Source organism: Prunus avium, chromosome 8 (genome assembly GCF_965620075.1).
Source record: "Prunus avium chromosome 8, drPruAviu1.hap1.1, whole genome shotgun sequence".
Classification (NCBI taxonomy): Eukaryota; Viridiplantae; Streptophyta; class Magnoliopsida; order Rosales; family Rosaceae; genus Prunus; species Prunus avium.
This window is the reverse complement of record NC_142291.1, coordinates 1,919,697-1,941,652: the sequence shown is the minus strand read 5'-3', so window position 1 is coordinate 1,941,652 and position 21,956 is coordinate 1,919,697. Positions and strand designations below refer to the sequence as shown.

The following is a 21,956-nucleotide window of genomic DNA, read 5'->3' as shown; positions in this document are numbered from 1 at the left end:
CACGTAAGTCAAGCTTAAATTTTCTTTTTGGAAAACTAAATTTTTAGCTACATAAAGGATGAAAGTATTAGGGAGTTACAATAGTATTTTAGTTACAGTAGTTAATCCTACTAATGATAGAAAATGGTCAGTGGTCAGTGGTCAGTTGTTCTCTACATACTTATATATACATTGTATAATGATCATTTGAATGACTAAGGGAAAATTAGTTTCTACATTGTATCAGAGTAAGGCTTCACGTGTTGGGCCCTACAGCCACCACTGCTTTCACGTCACTCAATATGTGTTCTCCACATGTTAGGCTTCAAAGTTCGCCAAACATGCAGATGCGGGGGCATATTGATAGAATTTGTCTCATATTAAAAAGTTAAGAGACATAGCCTGGGTTTATAAGGAGTTGGGCTACTCCCCCATAGTCCATTGGTTTTGAGGTGAACCTCAACAACCTTTATGGTATCTATGCTCTTGTTATGATCTTTTCTTTATTACTTCTCTGTCCCATTGTCGTTTTCTTCCCCATATCTTATTTTATTGTTTCTATATATGGTGCTTTAAAATTCAAATTTGCCCGTGCTTTCTTTTTCTTTTCTCTGTGTCCCAAGTTGGATTCACCTCATATCCCTTTATGTCAAACTTCGTATCCCTTTATGTCAAACTTGCCGCACCCTCTCTTAATCCCTTTATTCCCTTCAAATACTCCTTCTACTCTCTTTGCACACATCCCTTTCTGCTTTTCATGTGATGAATTTTCTTTTGTTTCCATTCCTCATCTTTATTATATTTGTAAAATTTAAAAAAATGCACTTGTCTGAATTATTTTTCTTTCTCATTCCTCTTTACCACATTGCTATTTCTCTTTATCCTACCTAGAGGGTGATTCCTAGGTAGAGTTATGTTTCTCAATACCAAGAGTTGTGTTTCCTAGGTACATTTGACTTGTATGTCAACTCGTCATTTTATTCCTTCATTCCATGAGCCCATGCGCTCCTTCACCTGTTGACATTCGATGGGCGTTATGTTTACTTTGTTTCTCTCATGCCGCTGTTGCAACTCTGGAGATTGGAGTTCTTCTTTTGCGGTTATCCCTTACTAGACTACTACAACCGACAGCTGTCGCCATCTCCATCACCATGTAGTTTCTTTATTCAAATCTTGTTATGATGTGCGCGTTGGCATGGGAGTATTAGGGAGTTACAATAGTATTTCAGTTACAATAGTTAATCCTACTAATGATAGCAAATGTTCAGTTATCAGTTACGTTGTTATTAGGCCATAACTCCATATTTATGTTTATGATAATGGCTTGCTGTAACTGTAGATTGTTCTCTACAGACTTGTATATATATTCTATAATGATCATATGAATGACTAAGGGAAAATAAGTTTCTACTAAAAGTACTTTAACAAATAGTCAAATATCCCAAAAACATTTTAAATAAATGGTTGTTTTTTCTATACCAAGATCTGCTTAACTTTTATTCTCCACAAGCCAGCTCATTTAAATTTCATCCAAAGATTTGAGAGTTGACACATCACATTGAAAAAAATGAACAAAAATAATTGTCTCACACTTAATAATTAACAATAATTACTAACCCTAAAGAGTTCACCGTCAAGCCTGCAACTTCCCCTCTTCTTTTCAGGGCTCCACAAGAATCATCTCCCATTTCAGCAAAATATGGTTTTGTTTGTTTGTTAATAAGTGAAACTTCATTGAAAGACAAAGATAATACAACCACCGACAAGAACAAAGGCAGCAAGCAAGCCATAAGACGAGAGAAGAATAAACAGAGGGAACCAACCAAGTCTCTTAGTAACAAGAAGAAGAAAAATCCAATCTTACAACCAGAGGGAATCGTCTCCATGTAAACACCACCTCACAGTCTATTTTCATCCCATATCATAATAAATTCTTGCCAATAATCCTCAAAATCCAATCTTACAACTACTTTAGGGAATTAGTTTAATATAAAAAAAAAAGAAATATATATAATCGAAGGGGTATAATAAGTTATTGGGCAGAAAGAAGACATTGAAAAGCAAAAAATGAAAAGAAAAAAACATGAAGAAGAAAAAAGAAGAGAGAGGCTGCAAAAGATAGGTAACGTTACCCGGTTTAGGGTTTTAGTTTATTTATTTACTTTTTCATTTTAAGTTTTATGCATAATTTTTTTTTCTTCTAATAAAAAATTAGTGATGTGTCAACTCTCAAGCTCCTTGGATGAAATTTAAATGAGGTGGCACGTGAAGAGCAAAAATCAAGCAGATCATGGCAAAGAAAATCCAAGCAAGATCCGAATCCAAAGTTAACAGCCTCTAACACTTTTGAAGAAGTGCTTTTCAGACAGCCACTAAAACGTGTTATGGTCAAGGAAGATGATGGTGAGTGCATGGAAGAGCATGATCAAAAGCTTACTAAATTTAGAATGAAATACATAATTACAGATTCTGATTTCTTAACGTAAATTCTTAATATGTTTTCATCTATTTGTCTTTTAATCTTAATCGTGGATCACACATTCAAAACTGTGTGAACAAAAAAGTGAGTAGTTCATTTTTGAAAGAGCATGAGATCAAATGTTAGATTTGTAATACACGACTAGGATCGAAGCAAACATGTGAAATGCTTTTTCGCTTTATGCTGTGCCAAATGCAATCAATCTTTAGTATTTGAGTAAAGTCAGGAGCTTCAAATATGGAATCCAACATTAAAGAAGTGGTATAGTTAAGGTAAAGAAGATATGATGTGAGTGCATATGGAAGACTTTGATCACAAAATTTTGGATTCGGATTCGGATTCGGATCCTCTACCGGTTCTTAATGCGCGCTTGTCCTTTTGCTTTCCTTTTAATCTTAACTGTACAAGACAAATTCAAAAGGCGTGAACAAAAGTAGTGCACTTTTGGATAAGGGTGAGATCAAATGTACAGATTCATTAGATTTGTAATGCACTGCTAGGATCGAAGCAAACATGTGAAACACATGGCTACTTCCTAGTATAAATACATGATGTTCTTGAATGAGCTTGCCCCAGCATTTCCAAGTAGTACGTTTTCTAGGTTTTCTAGTGAGACCCCCGCAATGGATTTAGCTCCATGGTCGCGAAAAGAGTTTTTCCTTGTAGTGTGGTTTCTCGTTCTCAGCCTCACATGTACTCTTCTAGTAGATACCAGAAAGGCATGCAATTCTCCTCTATATATATACACACCATTTTAGTTTAAAACTGGCATCTATATACTTTTGGTCCATTTGATAACCATTTCAATTTTAGTTTTTATTTTTTATTTTTTATTTTTTATTTTTTGTGCCAAAGTATAGAGGAAAAAGAGGGAGAATGGAAGTGAGAATGAGAGTGGAGATGAGATTGAGAGGGAAGCTGAGATGAGAGGATGGGAGGGAAGAGTAATAAAAGTGAAGAAAAAAAAACCTATAAACTGAAATCTATTTCAAATTGTTTTCACTTTTGTTACTCCTCCCTCTCATCCTCCCCTCTCATCCTCTCTCTCAATCTCATCCTCACTCCCATTCTCAATCTCATTTTCCTCTATAATCTAGCACAAAAAATAAAAACTAAAAGCTAAAGTTGAAATAGTTATCAAACAGGCCCTTAATAACGTTAATTATGATTATATTAACTGCAGGTTTATATTGTGTACATGGGGGACAAGCCAAAGCTCGACTTTCCCACCACTACCACATTGCCTCTTCATGTAAACATGATTCAAAACGTAGTTGGCAGCAGGTTAATTATCACATATATAATATAAGTTTACTGCCTTTTTTTGTTAGGATTAACGAGTTTTCTAGATGAGTAATTGGTGACAATTATATAACTAATTAACATTACATGGATATGATTTGCAATTTAGTAAACTATGGCTAGTCCCTATATAATTCCTAACTTGAGTTAACGTTTATGTTTATGTTCAGCAATATTGAACAAGAACCTCTCCTACTGCACAGCTACAAGAGAAGCTTCAATGGCTTTGCTGCAAAGCTAACAGTGGAAGAAGCTCAGAAAATGGCTGGTTGTGGATCTAGCTTTCTTTCCAATTTGCATAAAAAGTACCGACCATTATAAGTTTATATCTTACTGGAAGCTTGTGTGTGTGTATATATATATATATAGGAATGGCTGGTGTGGTGTCTGTTTTCCCTAGTGGGAAGCAGAAGCTCCACACAACAAGGTCATGGAACTTCATCGGGTTTCATGAAAACGTGAAGAGAAGCACTGTTGAAAGCGATATCATCGTTGGGGTGATCGACACTGGAGTTTGGCCGGAATCTGCCAGCTTCAGTGATGCCGGGTTCGGTCCACCACCCAAAAAATGGAAAGGCACATGCCAAGGATCATCCAATTTTACTTGCAACAAGTAAGGCTAATATACTAGACCTATCATGTTGGTAGATAATAAACGTAAAAATTATCCGTTTTATGTGATAATTGATTGACGTATTGTTGCTATGGTTGAAACAGTAAAATCATTGGAGCACGATATTACCGCAATAGTGAACCCTTCCTTGAAGGTCACATCAAGTCTCCACGAGACTCGGATGGCCACGGAACCCACACTGCATCAACGGCGGCAGGAAACTTAGTTAGCAAAGCAAGCCTATTTGGTTTGGGGTCGGGGAAAGCAAGAGGAGGGGTCCCATCAGCACGTATTGCGGTGTACAAAGCATGTTGGTCGGATGGTTGTAGTGAAGATGATGTTCTAGCGGCATTTGATGATGCGATCGCGGATGGTGTCGACATACTATCTGTCTCCGTCGGACCGACGTCTCGGTACGATTATTTCAGGACAGCAGTTACCATTGGAGCCTTTCACGCTTTAAGAAAAGGAATTCTGACTTCCATTTCTGCTGGGAACGACGGTCCAGACCTCAAGACCATCACAGTCTTTGCGCCATGGTGTCTTTCTGTGGCTGCAACCACCATAGATCGGGAGTTTGTTACCAAGGTTCAATTGGGTAACCGAAAAATCTATGAGGTACAATTAATAGAACCTGCCCTCACTTAAGCAATTGAATTAATATATTAATTTGCTTCATTGGCGTATGTAGGGAATTGTACCAAACACATTTGACCTTAAGGGCAAGTTCTATCCTCTAATATTTGCGGGAGACGCACCCAATAGGACAGCAGGCTACGACGAGTCTACATCTATGTAAATACAATTATACACCTTGTGTAATATTTATGGGATATAGTTTCAGTCCGATAATAATATGTTGCAATAATTAATATGGTGGTACCGTACAGGAAATGCAAACCAGGCTCGTTAGACCACAATTTGGTGAAGGGCAAGATTGTTCTTTGCGGTGGGAAGTATGGGGATGGGGCCTATTCTGCAGGTGCAGTTGGAGTTATTTTGCAAGGCCGATCTGTTGCAGATGTGCTTGACCCTCTTCCCAGACCTGCCTCTTGCGTTGGTTTGGATGGTGGTAGCAGCATTTACTATTACATCAACTCAACAAGGTACACACAAATATTATTTGTAACTTTTAAGCTAGATCAGAATGAGGTTAATAAATTTTGAATATTGTAATGATTAATTTGTAGGAACCCAACTGCAACCATTTTTAAAAGTACTGAGGGTATTGACACACTGTCCCCATATGTGCCATCCTTCTCCTCAAGGGGTCCTAATCCAGTCACTCCTAACATTCTCAAGGTACGTACGGACGTAATTACTTGGAACTTGATGAACACTCAAGACTGTTTTATTTTATATATAATTTGCTAGCTAGGCTGCAGCACTTCATCTCTCCTTAATTTTTCTCCTCGTTATGTTGCAGCCAGATATAGCTGCTCCGGGAGCTTCTATTTTGGCAGCATGGCCTCCAATTGCCCCTCCTTCAGATGATCCCATAGATGACAGAGTAGCATCATACAATGTAATCTCAGGGACATCAATGGCTTGCCCACATGCCACGGGGGTAGCTGCATACGTCAAATCATTTCACCCCAATTGGTCTCCTACTGCTATCCAATCCGCTCTTATCACCACCGGTAGGGCTGTGTATAAACGTTATGAGTTATTTTAATTATGTACAATTTTAGTACGGCCTAACCACGTATATCTTGGATTATTTGTAACGATTTTGCAGCTAAACCCCTGAGTCCCGATCTTAATCCTGAAGCTGAATTTGCATACGGAGCTGGCCAAATAGACCCTATTAGGGCTCCATATCCTGGTTTGGTTTATGATGCTACTGAACTGGACTACATAGAATTTTTGTGTGCACAAGGCTATAGTACCAAATTATTGCAAACTATTACCGGGCACAAGAGTAGCTGCTCATCAAAAACTAATTACGGAGCACTCAGTGATAATTTGAATTATCCATCTTTTGCACTTTCCTCCTCGAATCCAAACTCCATCAGTGGGGTTTTCAATAGGACAGCCACAAATGTTGGATCACCAAGGTCCACATATAAAGCTAAAGTGATCGGTGCAACAAAAGGACTCGAAATCAAAGTTAATCCAAGCATTCTATCGTTCTCATCTCTCGGGCATAAGCTATCATTTCTAGTCACGATAAAAGGGTCAATTCGTCACAAATCCAGTGTCTCTGCTTCTCTAGTGTGGGATGATGGCATTTTCCAAGTCAGGAGCCCCATTGTTGTCTATGCTATATATTAAGTGGTGCATGGATCATGTGATCCTGTATTGATGTAAGAATAAGAAAAAGCAAATTGCACTACTAAGGATCGAATGCCACATTCTCTAATATTTAATATATATATATATATATATATATATATATATATATATATATCGATTATGAGTGATGAGATGTATCTTGAAATGTATCTTTTATTTTACTGTACTTGTTTGGAGTGATCCCATGCAAATTCCATCCCTTGTTGTTGTTGTTTTTGTTCTTTTAGGACATTTCCTATTGAGAGGGGTGATAACATATTAAACTCACACATACTACACGGATGCTGGGACTTGAACTTAGGACCTTTCTTAAAAGGAAGTATTTGCTCCAAACCACTACTAGTGGGTCATTTGTTGTTCTTGTTTACACTTAAATATTAGGGAGATTCACTATTATACCCAATATAGGAGCCCAAATTATATATAAAAAAAACTCTATATGAAATGGACTTTAGAAACACACCAAAAGCACATTTACAACATAACAAAAATGTTTTTAACTTCTTTTAAATTACAAAACTGCCATTGATTTCTTAAAACATACCTAACCCCAAAACCTCATAAATAAATAAAAACCCAAAACACTCAATAGGGCATCAAAGTAATTTAATAATCAAAATAAAATTCAACAGGGTTAGCTATCATTTTTTGGGTTTTTTTTTTGTTTGTTTATAGAAATTAAATGGTGTAAGGTTTATCTATATTATTAGTGCTAAAAATGGGTATCGGACTAAATATCTCTAAATATTAATCTATTTCAAAATTGAGATATTGAATAATAAATGAGTTAATTCAATAGTTTTTCTTTTTAAAAAGAATAGTCTAATTCAAAATTGATGAGATTCAAGATGGCAAAAGCAAACGAGTGTCGCTCTCCCCCAGCGGAAGAAGCATGAAAGATGGCTGGTGAACACAACAAGGTCATGGGACTTCATTGTTTATGTTTTCCCCAGCGGAAAGAAGCAGCTCCACACAACAAGGTCATGGGACTTCATTGGGGTTGTATGACAAATGATTCCAACAATTTTTTTTCCTTCAGCTAAACACATGAGTACCAAACTTAATTCTGAGGCCAAATTTGCATACGGAGCTATCCAGTTAAACCCTATGAAGGCTCCATATCCTGGTTTGGTATATGATGCCGCGGAAACAGATTACATCAATTTTTTGTGTGCACATGGCTACACCAAAAAATTTGTTCCCATTTGCTTATTTTAAAGGGAAGGAGAAGAAAAAAGGTGCTGATTAGAGAGCATTTTCCTTTACATACGTGTCATGCCTCGGACCCGGGGGTCAGTGAAAATCTCGTGCCTGATGAGTGAGTAAAATAAAAAATAAAACAAAATAAAAAGAAAGCCGAAACATAAAATAAACTTTTCTTATAAAAAAATAGATCCCAAAATCTTACAACTTTACAATTAATAAATAAAGCTCTATCACTCTCATCTAATTCAGCCTCAACTGGTTTAGTCCTTGTCTTGCCCACTAATTCATCTGAAAAAAATTAAACAGGATGAGGGATGAGCAACCACCGCTCAGTGAGTAGATTATGTAATATGCTAGTCAAGCAATGCCGTTTTACACACTCTAGAAAATATCATGAAAAGATACACCAATCCAGATCATATCACATCATCCCTTCATATCTCGATTACCCTTCATAGCATGTAACCAACCACGTGATCCCTATTGGCCTCACTGCCCTATGTCCCCGTGTGGTACATCTATCCCTCGAATACTCCAACATTGAAGTTCTCATGTTCCATGAATAATATATACTTCATATTCCAATCAATATATATATAGTGTGAAAGATTGCACTAAATTAGACATGCTTGACTTGAAATAGAGAGATATTTGCACTACTACAAAAATGGAAAATCACGGCGCCTCTTTAATGACAGTAAAATTAAAAAACGTCGTGTTTTTAAAAATCACGAAAAATCAGGACGGTTCCATTTAAAGCCGTCATGATTTAAAAGGAGCTAGCAAAAGTTACGATAGTTCCTTCTAAAAACTGTCGTGTTTTAAAACACGCTGAACAATAATTTCAGTTTAGTTTTCAATTTTCACGCGCAGCTCTCTCTCTCAAATGGTCTCTCTCATGACCTTTTCAGAAACCCTCTCTTTCTCAACTCCTTTTCTCGTCCCTGAAACACCATCTCCATCGTGCCGTCTTGGTCACCAAGCTCGCCATCCATGTCACAGATCTCGCCATCAAGTTCACTGAGGTCATCATATCCCTTGCGTCCAGGTAACTGAGGTCGCCATCTTCACGAGGGCACATCACGATCTTCGCGATCTCCTTCATGGGGCCTCTTTCGAGCCCACTGGTCTCTTCTCTTCCAAGCTTCCCCTTCTCTTCGTCGACCTGTTCTCTGTTAAATTTGAGGTTTCGTTTTGGTCTTTATCTGACTTTTGCTTGTGCGATTTCAGAGATCTACAGGCGACGCTTATCGGTGGTGGTTACAGGTTGGATCGTCGTGGCGTGATAACGATTCTGTTAGCCGTCGTGATTGGGTCCAAGTCTGGCGACATCCGGTTGTGAGTGTATATGTGCTTCTATTTTCGATTTATTTCTGTTTATTTTGCCTTTTTTTTATAATTCTTTTCTATTTCCTGCCATTTTTGTTTCATAGAGCACATATCTGCTTAGGTTTTACACAAAATCTGTTGATCTTTTCCTTTCCCCCTTTCTGCTGGTGTTGATTGAGATTTTTGTTTTGTTTTGTTTTGTTTTGATATCTGAAGCTGTAGCAATGTGACTTTCTTTGAGGCTGGCTGACACTAATTCATAATTGGGTTTGTCGAAGTCATGTCCTGAGTTGAATGGATTTCGTTCTTTCTTTTTTCTTAACTTTTTTGTTTGCTCGGAATAAGACTGTGCTGTAAAATTTTGAATTCATCTTACTCTATTATTATACATGATATTATATTTAGTCACAATACAAGCTTTCGCATTGCTGTATGTATGAGTTGGGGCAACATGTTTTCCATTCTTCATTAAGTTATGTTTCTGTAAATACCTTTCTGTCAGTGTCAGGTATTTTGATTTATGGGTAGAAGGAGAACATAATAAATCAATATTCAATCTAGGATCCTGCATGTGACTGAGATTATTTCGACAGTAAATCATGATGGTTGCACCAAGTTGTGAACCTTGTTAATCAGTTATGACCTTAAATTTGAAGATCATTCTGATTGGAGATTATAATGCTTAGATGGTTTCCTAATATCTGGTCATAATTGTGTGCGCTGTACAAAAGGCAAATCTCTACATGTTTTGTGCATACTGTTGTAAAATTGGCTCACATTTAGTATGCAAGTGAAGGAGGAAGCCAACGGTTGCGAGGGAAAAGCGACCGGTCGTTACGAAGCATATTCGAGGTCTGAAGAAGAAGTTGGAGATCGCGGTAGGTGACCGGTCGCCAGCAGTGCTGTGTCATTTTTCCATGCGTTTTTCAAGGTGCCTTTCACATGTGCTTGTTCCCTACCTAACTCCAAGTGCCTCCAAAGAGTTTTATGGGTTCTAGGAAGTTTGGCAACGTGCCTTAGAAGCTGGAACACCATTGAATGTTGCTTTGTTGACTTGTACCAAAGGGTTTTCTAGGTGGGAGACAAGGGGACAAAGGGTGCATGTTTTATGGCTTGTTTTCTGGCTTGTCTAACTTTGATGTAGATGGGTAGCTGAAAGCAAGAACATGAAGGAGTAATTGTAGCCCTCTACTAAGTCCAAAGGTCTGCTTACAAAAGAAAGTGAAGATGCAAGACAACATGTGGGTGGTTAATCTCAAGGAGTGGTCAAGTAGTTGGGAGCTATTGTGTCCAAGAGCTTGAACTTACCAAGGGAGGAAGAGAGAGAGGGCAATCAGTTCAAGAGGAGCTGAGTTGGGTCTTGAGAGTCTAGACACCAAAGGGGGGAAACACCAAGTGTGAGAGAGTGTTCACAAGTGCATCAAAGTGTTGAGCAAGGGGTGAGAGAGAAAAGAGAGCTTGGGAGAGAATAGAGTTGTAAGGGGGTTTCTTTGTAAACCAAAGTTGTAACTTATTCTTTCGTTAGTGAATTTCTCAAGGGGATCACCAAGAGGATGTAGGCAATTGTTGAACCTCTATAAATTCTTGTGTCACTTTGTGCTTGGTTGGTTTTTCAAGTGTGTGTGTGTGTGATTCATCCATCCTTGTGTGTGTCACAAAGTCCATCAACAACAAGATCATTAGGGGAGTGAGTGAAAGTGTTTGTCCATTTTCACAACACATACAATGACTTAGAACAGTTTTTTGTAGCTTGGTTTCAAATCATCTTTAGTGTGTGTGTGTGTGATCGAAGGTATTGGGTTTAGAGAGTTCTTAGGTAGTTCCCTAATTTCCTTACTGACTTGATAGGCTCACGAATTTGTCACTTCCTCACATGTTGTAGTGACTAAATTTGCACCTTTGGTTTCTGCAGTCATGTCATTTTCTGTTGTGAGATCAATGGCTTGTTACTTAAGTATCCTTCTTATGGCCTAATCTAAAATTTTACTCCTTATTTCTTTTGGACTAATTCTGAACTTTCTAAGCTTATACTATGTCATCAACCAGTTGCTTGAAAAGCTGCGTGAGAAGTGGAGCAAGGTTGAAAAACAACCATACCCAGCCATGTATTCCAGCACTTATGGTGGAATTACTCTTGATCCAGCCTTGATGGTAATTCCAATAGATGATCACATGGTTCATCGAGGCCATGGTGTGTTTGACACAGTGATTATCTTAAATGGGTAGGCATTATACTTTCCTCTTTCCTTCTTTGAAATTTACATTGGAACATCTCAAGCTTTATGGCTTCTTCTTTGCAATGTTTTTGTTTCATGCAATTATAGGATTCTAAGTTTTGTACACGTTTGTTTGCATATCCAATAAAGGAGCAGAATTGCAGTTATTGACTTGAATTGCTGATTTACTGATTGCTTATACCTTGTGTATTTGTTTTATACCACGAGTCCTTGTGTGTTTGAATTATTCTTCAGATTTTTTGAACGTCATTATGGTATTTTACTTGAGAGCAAAACTTGCTGGTCTTGACAACTTTCAAACATATGTATTGCTCTTCTTCTCTGATGACACGTGAAGGTAATAGCTTATCCAAGTATATTATTGTTGTGCTTCTTTTGAGAGATCATGCTCTAACTCTTCTTTTTGTATTTGCAGATTTATAACTTTTTCTTTTGCAGGTTTTCTATGGTTTTTTCTATGTGAGTCGTACGATTTTTTTTTGTTGAAAATTTGTTACCTTCTCTTTTCAGCATCATTTTATTTATATATTTTTCCTTTTGCAGGTTCTCGATGGTCTTTTTTATGCTCATTTTACAGGTTTTCTATGGCAATATGGTCCAATGGTAAAATTTCTCTTCCACTTAATTTTATTTGTTTATAATCTTAGCTTTTTTCTTATCTTTCTGCCATTTTGATTTATTTACAGGGATGATTGAAGAGACTTCAGTTGTGCATCATTTGGATGTTTGGATGAGGAAGGCTTGGATTAGGAGTACGTAGGTCTTGTTAGGAAAAGATTGTACTACTTAATTACCATATGTATCAATTGAATATTTATATTTAATTGGTAGGAAGTATGTTTGTTGTAGAATAAAGATTGGTTAACTATGTAATAACTATTGAATCTTCAAGTTTTATGAAAGAAACTATTTTTTAGTGTATATATTCATTAATAAAGCATTATGGTTGGTTTTCTAGTTAAAATCGTTTTATAGCATCATAGGAAATCAAAAAGAACTAAAATGTAGTAGTTTGGAAACTTATTAGACGACGGTTTTTATAATAAATAATGGTATTTACAAATAATTAACGACGGTTTTTATAAAACAACTGTCGCCTTTACAGACAATTAACGACGGTTTTTTATAAAAACCGTCATCTTTACGAACAATCCACGACAGTTTTTTAATAAAACCGTCGTCTTTCCTCCTATAATTAACGATCTTTACCTCTAAACAACGACAGTTTTGATAAAAACCGGCGTCTTTATTAAAAACAACGACGGTGAAATGCCGTCGTAATTTGACACCCAAAAAGATGACGGTCGATTTAACGACGGTTTTCAAAGTATTACAACGACGGTGGATCCCCGTCGTCTATTTCGTTTTTTGTAGTAGTGTTGTAAATAGAACAAATCCACGATAATTAATGGTTTTCATATTTTATCACAAAATAAGAACTTTTAGAGCACATAACATAAACCACTCACCTCGATAATGAGAGCCCTTAAAGAAATTGGCAAGACAACCATATCTATCTTCATGTACTACTACGCATGCCATGAAAATAATAATAGGATAGGGTTCCTATTTATACTACTACATAGGCGGCAACTACTTTCCTTCAATTGGTCCAATGAATGGCAATTGATAAGGTTTGGCTCCAAGTTTAGATAGCTGTTACTGGAGTGCCAACACCTCATGCTCAAATAGAGCTTACTCATCTAGGTACAATGATACTTGGAGTCTAAAGTATGTTTTGGATAACAACTAGGCTATTGAACTTGGTTAGCAAGAAACAAGAGATAAAGCTGTCAACAATACATATAAATATTACTATTTTTAATAACTAATAAGATAAATTTCTGAAAATATAACACGTACCAAGATAATTATATATATATATATATATAAGTTATAAACTAAATATTTAATATTTAATTTCCTGAAATATAATATATATATATATATATATATATATATATATATATATATATATTTTAAATACGAGGTTTCACAATACGTTTCCTTCCCAATATGATTTTCCTGAGAAACAAACGGTGAGTGAGTAACAAGAGAAGAGACTAACAAAAAAAAACAATGGCATGCAGAATGGCGAGAAAGAATGAATCTTTTTTAAATGGGATTTGAATATTGGTAGGTTTTCTTGGGGATGTTTTCGCATTGAAGTTTGTGGAAACAGAGACGAGAGAAAAGGAAGAAGAAGAGAAGAAAAGGAAAACGGATGAAAAAGCCGTTAAATAATAATATGGCACAACTCACTTGTGTCCTTAATTACAATAAAATATTTATAAAGTTTTTATCAAACAATAATAATAATAAATTAAGAAATATGGAAAATAAAAACCTCTACAATTTTAGGATACCTTGGCATAAAAATATTGAGGCATGCAATGCAATGCAATAGTTATAGATCATGGCATTTTTTCAGATGTTTTCTTTTTAGGTCCAAATTTTTTGATATTGCTTGGGTACTGATAAGTCATTTATAAATCACATAAATTTACTTTTTTCATCTAGATATTATATGCAAAAGTTGATTGTTCTATAGAGATCTTCACATATCCCAGCTTTTGTGTTTTCAGGAACTCTAAAATTCCAAAAATGGAGAAATTACTTTTTACTGGGAGATTTTGGTTGAGACCACTTGGAGATGAAAGCTAAGAGGTCAAGAGACGTTATGTCAAAGTTTGAGAGCTATTGGACCAGCCAACTGTTCAGAACGAATTATTAATTTCAGGGCATGTGCCATACGGGCAGATTGGAGCTGTTGGGCTTGAGGACGATGTTAGTCAAGTTTATGGGATTTTTCTTGAAAACTATTTGTCATACAAATTGTAGCTGACGTCAATACCTTTCCAATGAGATCTTACACGTTCAATTTGGTGAAGATTAAGCCCACCAAAAGCCCAGAATCGGAATAGCTGCTGTAAGCTGCAAAGAATTAGGAAAGCTGACTTGTACTTTCTTTTTTTTATATTTCCTATTGGTTACAATTTGTTTGGCTGTTCATGCCTTGCAAGTTAAGTTATTTGAAGCTTACTAGGACTAGGAAAAGGTAGAGAGATCATATAAAAAGAAAAGCCTAGGTCAGAAAAGAGGACTTCTGACGACCCATTCATCAAGAGGAGAATACGGCTCTAGGAGTTTGCGTGCGACGTTGTATTTCAGGGTTTCTTCTGTCACTCTTATGATTTTTATTTTTCTGTGTTTTTAATTATGTTCATGTATAACTAAACCTTAATCTAGGGCGGGGTTAAGCCCTAGCATGATGATATAGTACTGTATGTTTATTTATCCATTAATGTGATTTTGTGTTTGAACTTTTAATTGCCGAGTGTTATACTGGTTATGTGCTTTGATGCTTGATCACCAATATGGTATATGACTATGTTATATGATGCAAAATTTAGTGAATGCCACACTGATTTTGAGTATGCTTCTTGCAATTAAAAGGTGTGATTACTTACGGTAAATGCCATGCCATAAGAATTACATGATTGATTTGGTTACTCGTGCTCATCGTACTCTTCATGTTTATATCTAGCCTAAATGCCATAGGGAGATTGCATGTTGTAGGAATTATTCTAGCCTAAATGCCATAGGGAGAATAAACGTAAGGTAACCAATCTTCAACCTGGAATTACCTCTTAATGGATGAATGAACGTAAGTACTATATTGGATTGCTTGTGGTGGACACCTAGCCTTAGTGTCTTATCTTCCTGATTTTCTCAACCAATTAATAATCCTTCAAAACTTTCTTCCCAATTTGTGTTTTATTTTATTCGCATTGAATCCAAAAATAATAATTCATTGATTTACAAGTAAGTATTTAGTACATCTTTTTAATTGACTTCAGTCTTCGTGGGAATGACCTCGCATTTACCTTTGCTATACTAATAATAGCCTTGTTCTATTGCGAGTATATATAGCGTTTTAACCTCTGTTTTGCAGGTGGCTAAAATCCTATCAGGTACAACTATCACATGCAGTAATATTAAGCCCATTCTTAAACTCATACTGAGAAGCCCAAATTTAGTGTATTTTGTATCATGTCACATTGACATGCATGAAGTTACTTATGCTGTCAGCCTTTTTGACGACCCGACTCCTCTAGCAAGATATTGTCCGCTTTGGACCTCCCCCCTCACGGTTTTGTTCTTGGGCTCAAGCTAATGCTATCTTGCCCAAAAGGCCTCTTGCTAGGAAGAGAAGTTCCCACACATATAAAGCACTTCACCTTTCCCTCCACGGGTCTTACAATCCACCCCCTTTAGGGCCCAGCATCCTCGCTGGCACACTTCTTGTCGGGGTCCAGCTCTGATACCATTTGTCACGACTCGACTCCCCTAGCAAAATATTGTCCGCTTTAGGCCTCCCCCCTCACGGTTTTGTTTTTGGGTTCAAGGTAATGCTATCTTTCCCAAAAGGCCTCTTGCTAGGAAGAGAAGTGCCCACACATATAAAGCACTTCACATTTCCCTCCCTGAGTGATGTGAGATTGCTCACCGTTCTTGTTTTCCCAAGACACGGGTCTTACATTTTTTTCTTCTTAAATATCTCAAATGTAAAGGTAAACTGTTTTTAACTACTTAAGTTTCAACTGCTATGGTTCAAAACCCCCAAGTGGCATCCAATGAATATTTGTGTAAACCCCTTCTCCCCCAGTCGTTTGTACTGAAAAACTTACTTGAGCTACAACTTCATTGTTGTGCTTTTTCTTTTCCTTTTCTTTTGAATTACATTCGGTGATAATCAATTAGCCTCATTTTGGAGTTGGTCCCCATTGAGAGGTTAAGAATCACTGCAGTGCTGGTGCAGAGCTACAAGACAAGAGAAGTTTCCTTCAATGAATGGGTGTAGTGCAAGCAAGGCTGACGGCGGAAGAAGAAGCACAAAAGATGGCTGGTGTGGAAGGAAGGTGTACTGTGTCTGTTTTCCCTGCTTCAGCGGAAAGAAGCAGCTCCATCTCCACACAACACAACAAGGTCATGGAGACTTCCATGGTTTCCCTGAAACAGTGTCCAACAATATCAACGAAAAGCGATATCATCGTAGCGTTGAAGTGTTTGAAAAATTCTGAAATGCGAATATATTCCCGCAATGATTTGGTGCAACGATTCTGAAGAATGTTTTTAAAATCGTGTATTGGCTGAAAATTATATAATATATATATAGATGCTGGTAAAATGACTCTGCTACATATTATTCATATCTTCTTCTTATCCTCATGGGATTTGTTTTTGATACCTTTGTCTTTGTGTTTTGTGTTGTGTTTTGTGTTTGCGATGGGAAAGTTGATACATACAATAGGGGCCAATGGCCATAGACAGAAAATTCCAATCCAATATCTAGTGAGTCCATTATCATTGTGAAAGTGCTTTTGCTTTTTGGTAGTGTTGTGGTTGAGCTGAGAAGCACTAGTGAGTCCATTATCATTGTGAACGGAGTCAACGGTAGGGAAACACAAAATTATGATCAAGGGGTTACTTTAAATTTGAGAGTTAAGACTAAACCAAAATTTCGGGAGATACTACAATAAATAAACCTTAAATCAATCAATGCCGACCTAAGTCAAGCTGAGTTTTTTCTTTTTTGAAAACTAATTTTTAGCTACATGAAGGATTAAAGTACTTTAACAAATAGTCAAATACCCCAAAAATTAACAGCCTCTAACATTTTTAGATAGCCTCTCAAAAGTGTTATGGTCATGGAAGATGATGGTGTGAGTGCATAGAAGAGCATGATCAAAAGCCTACTTAATTTAGAATGAAATAAATAACTACGGATTCAGATTTTTTACCATAAATTCTTAATATGGTTCGTATTTACTTGTCTTTTAATCTTAATCGTGTATCACGTACAAATTCAAAACTGTGTGAATAAAAAAGCGAGTAGTGCATTTTTAGAAGAGTGTAAGATCAAATGTTAGATTTGTAATACACGGCTAGGATTGAAGCAAACATGTGAAATGTTCTTGGAATATCTGTAGGGAGTTTGAAAAGGGTTTAGGTTAGTTTTGGAAAGCTTAAACCCATCAATTTCTGGATAAGTCAAAACTAGCTTCTTTCTGTCTCTAGTTTTTCTCTTTTGAAAACTCAATATTTTGAGCTAAATAGTCAAATATACCAAAACACGTTCTATTAGAAAGTGCATGTTTTTTTGCTTTATGCTGAGCCAAATGCAATCAATCTTCAATATTCGAGTAAAGTCAGGTGCTTCAAATATGGAATCCAACATTAAAGAAGTGGTATAGCTAAGGTAAGGAAGATATGGTGTGAGTGCATATGGAAGACTTTGATCACAAAATTTCGGATTCGGATTCGGATCCTCTACCGGTTCTTAATGCACGCTGGTCCCTTTGCTTGCCTTTTAATCTTAACTGTACACCACAAATTCAAAAGGTGTGTGAACAAAAGAGTAGTGCACTTTTGGATATGGGTGGATTCATTAGATTTGTAATGCACGGCTAGGATCGAGGCAAACATGTGAAACACATGGCTACTTCTTAGTATAAATACATGACGTTCTTGGATGAGCTTGCCCCATCTTTTCCAAGTAGTACGTTTTCTAGGTTTTGTAGTGAGACCCCCCATAATGGATTTAGTTCCATGGTCGCGAAAAGGGTTTTTCCATGTACTGTGGTTTCTCCTTCTCAGCCTCACATGTACTCTTCTAGTAGATGTCACTCATTCTGCTGCTCATACGGATACCAGAAAGGCATGCAATTTTCCTCTCTCTCTCTATATATATTTACCATTTTAGTTTAAAACTGGCTTCTAAATACTTACGGTCTGTTTGATAACAATTTCAATTTTAGTTTTTATTAGTTTTTATTCTTTGTGCCTAAGTATATAGGAAAAAGAGGGAAAATGGAAGTGACAATGAGAGAGGAGAGGATGGGAGGGAGGAGTAAAGTGAAAATAAAAACTAAAAACTGAAATCTATTTCAAATTGTTTTCACTTTTGTTACTCCTCCCTCTCATCCTCCCCTTTCATCCTCTCTCTCAATCTCATCATCACTCCTATCCTCACTTTCATTTTCCTCTATACTCTAGCACAAAAAATGAAAACTAAAAACTAAAATTGAAATGGTTGTCAAACGGACCCTTAATAACATTAATTATGATTATATTAATCGCAGGTTTATATTGTGTACATGGGGGACAAGCCAAAGCTCGACATTCCCACCACTACCACATTGCCTCTTCATGTAAATATGCTTCAAAACGTAGTTGGCAGCAGGTTCGCATATATAATATAAGTTTACTGCCTTTTTTTGTTAGGATTAACAAGTTTTCTAGATGAGTAATTGGTGACAATTATATAACTAATTAACATTACAAGGATATGATTTGCAATTTAGTAAACTATAGCTAGACCCTATATAATTCCTAACTTGAGTTAGTTTATGTTCAGCAATATTGCACAAGAACCTCTCCTACTGCACAGCTACAAGAGAAGCTTCAATGGCTTTGCTGCAAAGCTAACAGTGGAAGAAGCTCAGAAAATGGCTGGTTGTGGATCTAGCTTTCTTTCCAATTTCCATAAAAGTACTGACCATTATAAGTTTATATCTAACTGGAAGCTTGTTTGTGTGTGTGTGCATATATACATATATAGGAATGGATGGTGTGGTGTCTGTTTTCCCTAGTGGGAAGCAGAAGCTCCACACAACAAGGTCATGGAACTTCATCGGGTTTCATGAAAACGTGAAGAGAAGCACTGTTGAAATCGATATCATTGTTGGGGTGATCGACACTGGAGTTTGGCCGGAATCTGCCAGCTTCAGTGATGCTGGGTTCGGTCCACCTCCCAAAAAATGGAAAGGCACATGCCAAGGATCATCCAATTTTACTTGCAACAAGTAAGGCTAATATACTAGACCAGTCATGTCATGATGCTAGATAATAAATGTAAAAATTATCCGTTTTATGTGATAATTGATTGACGTATTGTTACGATGGTTGAAACAGTAAACTCATTGGAGCACGGTATTACCGCAATAGTGAACCCTTCCTCGAAGGTCACATCAAGTCTCCACGAGACTCGGATGGCCATGGAACCCACACTGCATCAACGGCGGCAGGAAACTTAGTTAGCAAAGCAAGCCTATTTGGTTTGGGGTCGGGGACAGCAAGAGGAGGGGTCCCATCAGCACGTATTGCGGTGTACAAAGCATGTTGGTCGGATGGTTGTAGTGACGACGATGTTCTAGCGGCATTTGATGATGCGATCGCGGATGGTGTCGACATACTATCTGTCTCCCTCGGACCGACATCTCGGTACGATTATTTCAGGACATCAGTTACCATTGGAGCCTTTCACGCTTTAAGAAAAGGAATTCTGACTTCCGTTGCTGCTGGGAACGACGGTCCAGACCTCAAGACCATCACAGTCTTTGCGCCATGGTGTCTTTCTGTGGCTGCAACCACCATAGATCGGGAGTTTGTTACCAAGGTTCAATTGGGTGACCAAAAAATCTATGAGGTACAATTAATAGAACCTGCCCTCACTTAAGCAATTGAATTAATATATTAATTTGCTTCATTGGCGTATGTAGGGAATTGTAACAAACACATTTGACCTCAAGGGCAAGTTCTATCCTCTAATATTTGCCGGAGACGCACCCAATAGGACAGCAGGCTACGACGAGTCTACATCTATGTAAATACAATTATACACCTTGTGTAATATTTATGGGATATAGTTTCAGTCTGATAATAATATGTTGCACTAATTAATATGGTGGTACAGGACATGCGAACAAGGCTCGTTAGACCACAATTTGGTGAAGGGCAAGATTGTTCTTTGCGATGGGAAGAATGGGGATGGGGCCTATTCTGCAGGTGCAGTTGGAGTTATTTTGCAAGGCCGATCTGTTGCAGATGTGCTTGACCCTCTTCCCAGACCTGCCTCTTGCGTTGGTTTGGATGGTGGTAGCAGCATTTACTATTACATTAACTCAACAAGGTACAAACAAATATTATTTGTAACTTTTAAGCTAAACCAGATCAGAATGATGCTAAGCTAATTTATATATGATTTTGAATATTGTAATGATTAATTTGTAGGAACCCAACTGCAACCATTTTTAAAAGTACTGAGGGTATTGACACACTGTCCCCATATGTGCCATCCTTCTCCTCAAGGGGTCCTAATCCAGTCACTCCTAACATTCTCAAGGTACGTACGGACGTAATTACTTGGAACTTGATGAACACTCAAGACTGTTTTATTTTATATATAATTAGCTAGCTAGGCTGCAGCACTTCATCTCTCCTTAATTTTTCTCCTCATTATGTTGCAGCCAGATATAGCTGCTCCGGGAGCTTCTATTTTGGCAGCATGGCCTCCAATTGCCCCTCCTTCGGATGATCCCATAGATGACAGAGTAGCATCATACAATGTAATCTCAGGGACATCAATGGCTTGCCCACATGCCACGGGGGTAGCTGCATACGTCAAATCATTTCATCCCAATTGGTCTCCTGCTGCTATCCAATCCGCTCTTATCACCACCGGTGGGGCTATGTATAAACGTGATGAGTTATTTTAATTACGTACAATTTAAGTATGGCCTAACCACGTATATCTTGGATTATTTGTAACGATTTTGCAGCTAAACCCCTGAGTCCCGATCTTAACCCTGAAGCCGAATTTGCATACGGAGCTGGCCAAATAGACCCTGTTAGGGCTCCATATCCTGGTTTGGTATATGATGCTACTGAACTGGACTACATAGAATTCTTGTGTGCACAAGGCTATAGTACCAAATTATTGCAATCTATTACCGGGCACAAGAGTAGCTGCTCATCAAAAACTAATTATGGAGCACTCAGTGATAATTTGAACTATCCTTCTTTTGCACTTTCCTCCTCGAATCCAAACTCCATCAGTGGGGTTTTCAATAGGACAGCCACAAATGTTGGATCACCAAGGTCCACATATAAAGCTAAAGTGATCAGTGCAACGAAAGGACTCGAAATCAAAGTTAATCCAAGCATTCTATCGTTCTCATCTCTCGGGCAGAAGCTATCCTTTCTAGTCACAATAAAAGGGTCAATTCGTTACAAATCTAGTGTCTCTGCTTCTCTAGTGTGGGATGATGGCACGTTCCAAGTCAGGAGCCCCATTGTTGTCTATGCTATATATTAAGTGGTGCATGGATCATGTGATCCTATATTGATGTAAGAATAAGAAAAATCAAATTGCACTACTGAGGATCGAATGCCACCACTACTAAAAAAAGGCTCAAAAGAGACTGAGTGCTATCAGTGCTTATTGGCTTCTTTAGGAACTGAAAACAGCGTCTATTATAGTATTAGGGATTGATATATATATATATATATATATATATATATATATAAATCAGTCTATTAAAGGGGTCCTCTATTGATAAAATGTCACTGATTATAAAAATCAATGCCTAATTTTTGCAATGGGTCCCACATTCCTAGCACCCAATACGCGTGCATCAATCCCAAATACATCAATCCCAAATACATCCGTGCC

General features: G+C 37.3%; 2 protein-coding genes and 1 long non-coding RNA gene across 3 annotated transcripts; all 3 read left to right on the top strand.

The window, feature by feature from the left end:
- The first annotated feature begins 3,036 nt into the window (after window positions 1–3,036).
- On the top strand, window positions 3,037–6,712 carry LOC110749787 (cucumisin-like). The gene is made up of 10 exons (XM_021949972.2): window positions 3,037–3,177; window positions 3,642–3,742; window positions 3,931–4,028; window positions 4,130–4,373; window positions 4,478–4,991; window positions 5,065–5,168; window positions 5,264–5,479; window positions 5,564–5,675; window positions 5,800–6,013; window positions 6,112–6,712. The coding sequence occupies exons 1-10, from the start codon at window positions 3,082–3,084 to the stop codon at window positions 6,645–6,647; spliced, it is 2,235 nt and encodes a 744-aa protein (XP_021805664.2). The 5' UTR covers window positions 3,037–3,081; the 3' UTR covers window positions 6,648–6,712.
- A 3,718-nt stretch (window positions 6,713–10,430) lies between these two features.
- LOC148291110 (uncharacterized) lies at window positions 10,431–12,361 on the top strand. Its single transcript, XR_015826224.1, has 5 exons — window positions 10,431–10,758; window positions 11,250–11,425; window positions 11,856–11,899; window positions 11,984–12,043; window positions 12,127–12,361. It is a non-coding gene; the product is annotated as an uncharacterized LOC148291110 (long non-coding RNA).
- Window positions 12,362–17,992: 5,631 nt separating this feature from the next.
- Window positions 17,993–21,748, top strand: LOC110749792 (cucumisin-like). Its single transcript, XM_021949977.2, has 10 exons — window positions 17,993–18,161; window positions 18,586–18,686; window positions 18,861–18,958; window positions 19,065–19,308; window positions 19,418–19,931; window positions 20,005–20,108; window positions 20,199–20,414; window positions 20,516–20,627; window positions 20,752–20,965; window positions 21,064–21,748. The coding sequence occupies exons 1-10, from the start codon at window positions 18,039–18,041 to the stop codon at window positions 21,597–21,599; spliced, it is 2,262 nt and encodes a 753-aa protein (XP_021805669.2). The 5' UTR covers window positions 17,993–18,038; the 3' UTR covers window positions 21,600–21,748.
- The last annotated feature ends 208 nt before the right edge of the window (window positions 21,749–21,956 follow it).